Raw genomic sequence first — 8744 nt, 5'->3', positions numbered from 1 at the left:
TAATGTTCTTGTATTTCTTTATATGTAGTATTTCTCCTTTCAGACGTTGGTGCCCCACAGTATAAAAAAAACACTCCAGATTTTATTTTTACTTTCATTTATATATCATTTTCAGTTTTTCTTTAATTTAATTTAGTTGATTAGCTCTAGTTGTTAGCACTATTTCTTATTATTGTTATTGATTATTGATTATTATTATTATTATTATTATTATTATTATTATTATTATTATTATTATTGTAATTAGTATTACCTTTACTATTATTGTTAATTATTATTATTATTATTATTATTATTATTATTGTAATTAGTATTACCTTTACTATTATTGTTAATTATTATTATTATTGTAATTATTATTGTAATAATTATTACCTTTATTATTATTATTATTATTATTATTATTAATAAACATTTTGATCTAGCCTAAATAAAAAAAATAATGTTCTTGTATTTCTTTATATGTAGTATTTCTCCTTTCAGACGTTGGTGCCCCACAGTATAAAAAACACTTCCGATTTTATTTTTATTTTCATTTCATATCATTTTCAGTTTTTCTTTAATTTAATTTAGTTGATTAGCTCTAGTTGTTAGCACTATTTCTTATTATTGTTATTGATTATTATTATTATTATTATTGTAATTATTATTATTATTATTATTATTACTAATATTAAACATTTTGATCTAGCCTAAATAAAAAAAAGAATGTTCTTGTTTTTCTTTATATGTAGTATTTCTCCTTTCAGACGTTGGTGCCCCACAGTATAAAAAAACACCTCCGATTTTATTTTTATTTTCATTTCAAATCATTCTCAGTTTTTCTTTAATTTAATTTAGTTAATTTGTTTGTTATTTGATTGTTTATTTACTGTTAGCACTATTTATCATTATTATTATTGTAATTATTATTACCTTTACTATTATTATTATTACTATTACTATTATTAAACATTTGATCTAGCCTAAATTAAAAAATGATGTTCTTGTTTTTCTTTTAAGGTGTGGTGCTGCATAATGTATTAAGTATATTATTTACAAACTATTATATGTAGTATTTTTCCTTTCAGACTTTGGTGCCCCACAGTATAAAAAAAGGACAAGGTTGAAGACTGCACATCACCTATGCAATCAGAACTATTTGATGGGTGCTATAATCACATACTTTTTACACCTACTTTTTTATAGCGACTTTGATAGCATCAGGGTCATAATCAGTATTTTTGAAACACTGAGGTAAAGACTTCTGCATGTGGCTTTTAGTGATAGGAAGGGTTTTTATCTGGTGTGGTTAGAATACTGACTTTACACCTGGCTTTTGGTTACAGACACTATTTGATCATTACAAGACACATTTTTAGGTCTTATTTTTTATGTAAATGTTGCAAAAAATATGTGCATGGAAGCCAAGGAATCAGATCCCCTGAAACAACGTTGATGGTTGAATATATTATATGCTAATTTTCTTTTTTTTTATACAGTTTTTCAAATGTACGTCGGGGTAGTCACTGATCGTTACCTTGGAAGACTATTATTTTATATATTTCCACACCTGATTTCCAGTCAAATCTAAAGTTGCACAATGTAACAGGTTGCTAAAGCCGCTGCAATCTCAAAGTTCAGAGGACGTGACATCAGGGGGCTCAATGGAAGCTATGGCCCTAAATATAATTATTTTTTAATTATATTAAAACTTATGTCCTTATACTGTTTGACTGAAAAAGCTGTCTGGTCATGCACAGCAAGATCTGCACTGTTTTGTGTGTATTGTATTGTTATTTCTTCATAGGTTTATTGATAATAAACACAACTGTGGCAGATTGTTTCAGTGGGAGGCGTTTTAACGTATTCATCCATTTTTAATACAGATCAAAAGGCTACAATAACAGCCCGAGGAAGAAAAAAATTAGTCCATGTCCAAGCAAACTGTTTTCTTCAATCTGCAGCTTGCTCCTGTTCAGTGTGTTATTGCTTCAGTCTCTCTCTCGGTCTGTTAAACACAGTCACAGTGCCACAGTACTGATAAACAAACCCAACAGGAATATTATGGAAACGTGAGATGAGTGCCAAACATAAGAAAAGGTTAATGGAAATCTTTTGCATGGTAAATGCATACTGTAGGCAGTCCCTACAACCTTGGAAACTATATTTTGTGATAATACGAACAACAAATAAACCATCTTTTTTCTTTTGTTTTTGCAAAACATGATATCCATATGAACATATTATAGAGTAAAGGGACAGGAAGAGTGTGTGCAAACGACTGTGAGCTGCTTGTTTTCTTGCTTCCTCAGAAAACCTTTGTGTTTTAGCCAAGTTCAACATGAGGCACTGTCTTCTCGTCACCGGTGAACAGCGGGTTTTTGAAATCGTTTCCAGATTTCCCAGTGCATGCAGTATTTCGAAGACTTGTGAGATTTATTTATTATCACGAGTAGTCCTCATATTTTTATTAATTTTAATACTTGGAAGCTATTATAAATACTGAAAATAACTGGCCTATTTATACTATAACACTACTCTTTTATCAGACCTCTTGTTCTGTACTGACACCAGTACATGACACCTCTACAATATAGGTTTAATAATTTGTCGAGATCCTCTTTATGAGTTCAGAGTAATGAATATGTACTCCCTATTGTGTTTATTATATCTAATACAGTGTCTCTTTGCGCAAATGTGGCATCAGACGTTTTTTTTTTTTATTGCTGCTTCATCTTCTCTTCCCTGTTTTTTTCCACTATGTGCTCTACTGTGCTTCTTTATGGCGTTCCCATTAGTAAGTAGAAGGTGAGGGCTACTATGAGCAGTAAGCAGAGGGGAGAGTTGAAGGTCTGGTAGGCTGTTGAAGGCATGAAGATGTCCTCATACTTATAGATGCTGATCATGTGGTCGCTGACAGGCGGATTGTCGATGTCATGCCTCGTGATGGAACCTGTTGGATAAAGGTAAGACGATGCAAGATGTCAAGAAAAACCCCAAAAAGCACAAAGACAGTTGACTTGATGCTAAAGCTTGATGAATCACCTTGTATGGCAGGTCCCCATGCAAACAGGTAATACCACGACAGGTGTAAGTCCACAAGTGTTTCCTCTCTGGGGACGTATAACGGTCGTTTGAAACGGCAGGTCACCCGGTTGTTCTCAAAAACGCCCTCTTCGTCTCTAGCAGGGTTTCTCTTTATTTCCTTGGCCCACTGGCCGACGTTGTAGAAGTGATGAATCCGTACACGTCCGTTATCGTCATGGACGCAGCCCATGACATCGTCTCCTCCCTGAGGAAATAGGAAGGAGGGAAGAGCTTTATTCCAAATTGCTAAACTGTCATTTCTGATTCTGTTACAAAATATAAATATAGTAATTGGGACAGATACTATTATTGCTTAAACTGGAGCAGTAAGCCCCAGTGTTTTCTGCCAAAGAACTGTCACTCAATGAGACAGGAGTTACATGAGACTGGAGGCATATTTTGACTCTACAACTGAGTCTCTAAACTTCAACTAAAATGGGTCATTATAATGCACATGAGCGTGAGTTTTCATTGTTTTTCCTGTAGGAATAGGCAAAAAAATGAACTGTTGAATCCTCCTTTTGATATTGAGATACTCCAGTTCACCATATCAACTGAAAAACTGTCTGGTTGATGTCCATTATACTGGACTGCATGCTAACTGAATGTCAAACTCATCTACAGCTGGCAGATATGTCATAGGTAATTCCTGGGAGAATAACTTTGTAAGTGATTTGAACTATAGTTTAAAATTGACAAACAATATAAAAAAGCCATCAACATGATTATGTAGATATGAAACATCCATCCATTATCTGTAACCACTTATCCTTTACAGGGTTGCAGGGGGCTGGAGCCGATCCCAGCTGATATTCGGCGAAGGCGGGGTACCCTGGACAGGTTGCCTGACTATCACAAGGCTGACACATAGAGACACATTCACACCAACACGCAATTTAAAGTCAATCATTAACCTGCATGTCTTTGGACTTTGGGAGAAAGCCGGTGAATCCAGAGAAAACCCACGCTAACTCAGGAAGAACATGCAAACTCCACACACAGTGGCTGGCGGGTTCAAACCCAAACTGTCTTGCTGTGAGGCGACAGTGCTAACCACCGTACCACCCTGCTGCCCTAGATACTGTATATCAGACAATAAATTATAAATATTGATATAGTGCCCAGCCTTCATTATAGGGCTCTTAACATCTGATTGCATTTATAATGTTTGTAAATGCTGATTCGTACGCAAGTTTAACAAAACAGTTATTAATGATAAAATAAATCATTTTAACATTTTAACAATAATCAAATTCCAGGTCTTTTATACTATAAAGCAGGTGCAAGTGCTTTATAAATACTGTTAAAATATATCAAAACGCTCAATATACGGAGAAATACAAGCAGCCCGTATTCAAAAATTGTGCGTTTGAAACAAGCCGTTAGGATTTCTGTCCATTTGTGATGTCACAAATATACAATATTTAGACCATTACATAGTTTTAAACATAAATATTCTAAATGTGTCCCAGTTTATTTCCTGTTGCAGTGTATGTAAATTACATCAGCTGAGAGGAAGTAAACATGGACCCAAGCTGTTGCCTAGCAACGCAATTCCGTTGCAATTCTGTTGCAATTCTGTTGAAATGTGCTAAAACGGAGCGTTTCAGACAGAGAGTGAATACAGGTATATTCAGGCCGACAGTATGAGGAAAATAAAGGTGTTTTTTTTACATTAAAGCATGTAAACATGTTCTAGTAGAAACACAAAATACAAGAACCTGAAAATGAGCGTGGCATGGGACCTTTAAATAAAATATTTTTGCATCAATTATATTAAAGGAGCAATTTGTAGTAGAACTGACAGCCAGCCTTTTAAAATGGGTACTGCAGTCCAAATTCAACACATTGGATCTGTGGCCCGTTTGCTCCTCCAGTGTGACAGATAGCAGTTAGTATGTGTTAGCATCATGGCGTTAGCCTCTGGTCAGCAGCAGTAGTTGGAAACACTTCACCACTCATTGCCTTGATAACTCAGCTGCACACGGAACACAGAGAGATGTGCCGAGGAATTTCAGGTTTGGGTAGAATCAAACATTAACAATATATCTGTTGATCTAGTCCGTTTGCTTGCTTCCATGGCTTCAGAGGGCTGTTTGCTTGCCAATTTGTTTCATATGTGGCAACAGGGTGTTGAAATGAGCAGTGAACGGGATCACACCGGCCAAAACAAAAACAGACGTTCCGGGCCAGAATGGAAATTTCAAAGGAGAACATACTGGCTGTAGCATCGTTGTCGGAGTATTTCAATTCACCGTGTTTCCTTAATCTCTGATGACATGTAATGGTCATTTTATGATTTATTAAAGTAAATATATTACATATTGGTCCTTTAATCATATGTTGTGTAGACACCTTAAAGCAGTGTTTCTCAAACCTTTTGGCTTGTGACCCCCTAAAATGAAACTATGTTTTCCTATGACCCTTATTACACGTTAAGGCTTCGATATCAACATGAATTGTGACCAGTTCAACAAAACACTGACTTTCCCTTCTCCGATTGTTTCATTTAAAGGATTGTTAGTGACCCCAAAGAGTTCGACAAAGTATCCAGTATGTCACAAGAAAAAGGCAAAAAAAAAAATAAAAATAGGAGGAAAGTCAGAGAAAGTAAACATAGTTTTGTGTAACCTGCCTTTAATCATCTGTTAAGACCTCATATTTATCTTGTCACTGCCTTAAAATATGATGTATTAATTCTGTATACATCATTAAAAGTCTTACCATACTGTCTATAAAGTGTTTTACATTCATGCCAAAGAATCTAGAAGAAAATGATGTAAACAATGGACTATTGCATTTGGAATAAAAGCTTTCAAAGTAAATTTTTGTGTAGTTAATCATTTGGTTTCATAGTGGCTGCAGCTCTTAAAAGAGGCATCATTTGCAACACATCCATGTGTTTGATTGTAGATTATGGACCATACATTTGCAGTAACTTGGTCTGATGCAACAAATAAAAGCAAAATTATTTGTGCTATAAAATAACACAAATGTGTGTAATGTTATCCCAAACAAAGTCTCAACAGTCAGAGTTGTTGTTGTGCAGCTGCTCACCATTTTCTTGTCAGAGGAGAAGCCCACGGCCACCCAGCCGTCTGTGTCTGAACTCATCTCATACTCCACATCTGTCCCGATGCGACGATAACTCAGGAAGTAGTCACATGTTTCTGCATCACACCCTGGCTTCCCATATCTGTGCACAGACAAATACATAATTTCACTTATTTTGAGGGCACTACAACAAACAGATCTCAGTTGAGAAGGTGAGATTCAGTTACACTTACACACCAAAAACTGACAATAACTGCACTATACTGTATAATGACTGTGCAATATCATTATTACTACTAAGGTGTAATTCATACTGTGCAATATTTTCAGGTGGAATTTAATTTCATTCTCACTGTGCAATATCATTTTCCACTTGTGCAATTTTGTTAATAGTCTGTTCATTGTCAATACTGCATATACTGCTCCTATTTTTATACTTCCTTCTATTTAAATGGTTCATATACTGTGTTAGCTGATGCATCTTGTTTTTTTGCACTATCCCCTTTGCTGCTGTACACTGCAAATATCCCTACTGCGGGTCTAATAAAGGAATATCTTATATTATCTTATCTTATTCACAATATTCAGAATATCATAATAAAGTATGGACCAAACTAGGACACTTTTTAAATGATTTCATTCAGGTTTCAGTGAATAAAGTCCATGTTTAAGCGCCAGCTTTCTGAAGTCAGGCCACACAGCATCTAAGATAAAGCATGCCCTGAGGAATACAGCTGCACCACAGCTCTGTTCAGAGAGTGAGAGCTTTATCCTTCTCTTCTAACCTTATGCAGCCTTTGGTTACTCCACAGTCGACGACTTTGATCTTGGCAAAGGGATCCACTGGTGGGGCGGTGGGGAATGGATAACCTGCAAAAAATGCAAAATCAGCACTCTGTTGGGTCCACCCAAAAAAACAATTCAAGATTCAAGAGTTTTATTTGCCATTTGCCCCTATAAGTACATTGGAATTCTGAGCAGTTTACACCGAGTCAGCTTTAAGAAAAGAAAAGGTAGAAAAGGCTCAAGGTAATTACAGTACAAAATAAGTAGCACATTCAACTCAACACAATAAATTAATTAATTATTAAAATATAAAACGCCCTCAGTGTAGTCAATAAATAAACTAAACTACCCTCTGCATAGGAACGATACCCCCAGAATACAAATATACAGTAGATATGCTCCATGACCATGTCAAAAGAACTTGTAACTCTCAAAAATATTTTTTAAAAATAAATAATTAAAATATTTCAGACAATTACACAGTGGAAGGCAGCATATTGCACAGCATTACAGTGTGTCAATAATGTTATGGAGGTGAGGTGTTGGGTATTTGTGTCTCTCTTTAACGTCCTTTGCCACCAATTTATGCTTGCAGTCAAAGGGCCAACTGGGGGGAGGCCATCTGCACTCTGTGTGTGTGCGTGTGTGTGTGTGTGTGTGTGTGTGTGCGTGTGTGTGTGTGTGTGTGTGTGAGGAGGAGGAGCTGGCCTGGGTGCTGAAAGGCCTTGCACAGTGCAGACAGGTTGGATGCAGGACAAACATTAAAAACAGCACGTTTGCACAGTTTGTGTTTCATTTTCTCAGGTTTATGCTTTAAGCTTGTATGTTAGAAGTTTATTGTCTAATGTGCATAACATGTAAACAAAAAAAAAACACCAGCTGGGAATGTTTAGTGCATAAGCATTATTAGATCCTTACCGTCATCGGACAGATATCTGGACTCCAGGAACTCGGATGCGAAGGTGCTGTAGGAGTCCTTGTGAGGCTCCTGGTGGCCCGGCTCTCCGTGCTCTCCGTGGCCGGCCCGGAGTGCTCCCTCGTCGGTTGGGCTCGGCGCGACCCCCGGCCACCACCACCAGCTCTGGATCATCAGCAGCAGCACCAGCAGCTGATGCGTGAGCCTCCGCAGGAAAACCATGGCCCAAATGATAAATAAATAATAATAAAAACGACTAAACCAACTTGAAATCAAATCGGATCCTCATTATTGTGGTATCTCCGCAGGTACCCATCGCAGCATCACAAAAATCCTCCCAGCATCCTCCTAGCTGCCTGTGTGGATGTTTATTCTAAGGGGTGATGCAGGGGGGATGCAGCCGTGCAGACTGCGAGATTAAGAGGCTAATCAGACCCTAAATTACCCTTATTTGTAATCGTGCAATCTAATTCAGATACACGCACATAATCCTCTTTGAAATCCGTATCTAGATGCAGAGCAGTGCGCATTAATCTTCACATATTTTGCAGCCGGATGAATGGTTTCGCCCAGCCTCTCCTCTCTTCTCCCTCCTCAGTCAATCACAGAAACGAGCCAATGAGGAGCTGCTACGTGCTATGTGATCAGGATCAATCAATTGGGGGATTATGCCACAGAGGTGGAGAGAGAGTATTTAACACATCATCTTTCAGAGATTTGGAGCATATGGATCATATCCCACACTGTTAAGAATGTCCCAGTAAAATAACAGTAGAGAACTGGCAGCAGGGTTGCCTTTATGTTACTGTAAAATTAACATTATTATACTGTCGCTGAAATTTACAGCTTTGTACTCATAATGAAAAACACTGTTTTTTTTTATTAATTTCACAGTATTTTACAGTTAATTTACTGTTTA

The 8744-nt window shown here is 36.7% G+C and overlaps 1 protein-coding gene across 1 annotated transcript; it reads right to left on the bottom strand.

Moving 5' to 3' along the window:
• Positions 1–1823: 1823 nt before the first annotated feature.
• LOC119496301 (DOMON domain-containing protein FRRS1L) lies at positions 1824–8309 on the bottom strand. Its single transcript, XM_037783490.1, has 5 exons — positions 7828–8309; positions 6909–6993; positions 6127–6265; positions 3028–3274; positions 1824–2935 (listed from the first exon to the last, which is right to left on the bottom strand). The coding sequence occupies exons 1-5, from the start codon at positions 8045–8047 to the stop codon at positions 2763–2765; spliced, it is 864 nt and encodes a 287-aa protein (XP_037639418.1). The 5' UTR covers positions 8048–8309; the 3' UTR covers positions 1824–2762.
• Between the last annotated feature and the right edge of the window lie 435 nt (positions 8310–8744).

Source organism: Sebastes umbrosus, chromosome 11 (assembly GCF_015220745.1).
Source record: "Sebastes umbrosus isolate fSebUmb1 chromosome 11, fSebUmb1.pri, whole genome shotgun sequence".
Classification (NCBI taxonomy): domain Eukaryota; kingdom Metazoa; phylum Chordata; class Actinopteri; order Perciformes; family Sebastidae; genus Sebastes; species Sebastes umbrosus.
Note: the sequence above shows the minus strand (reverse complement) of the source record. Positions and strands in the feature narration are given on the sequence as shown.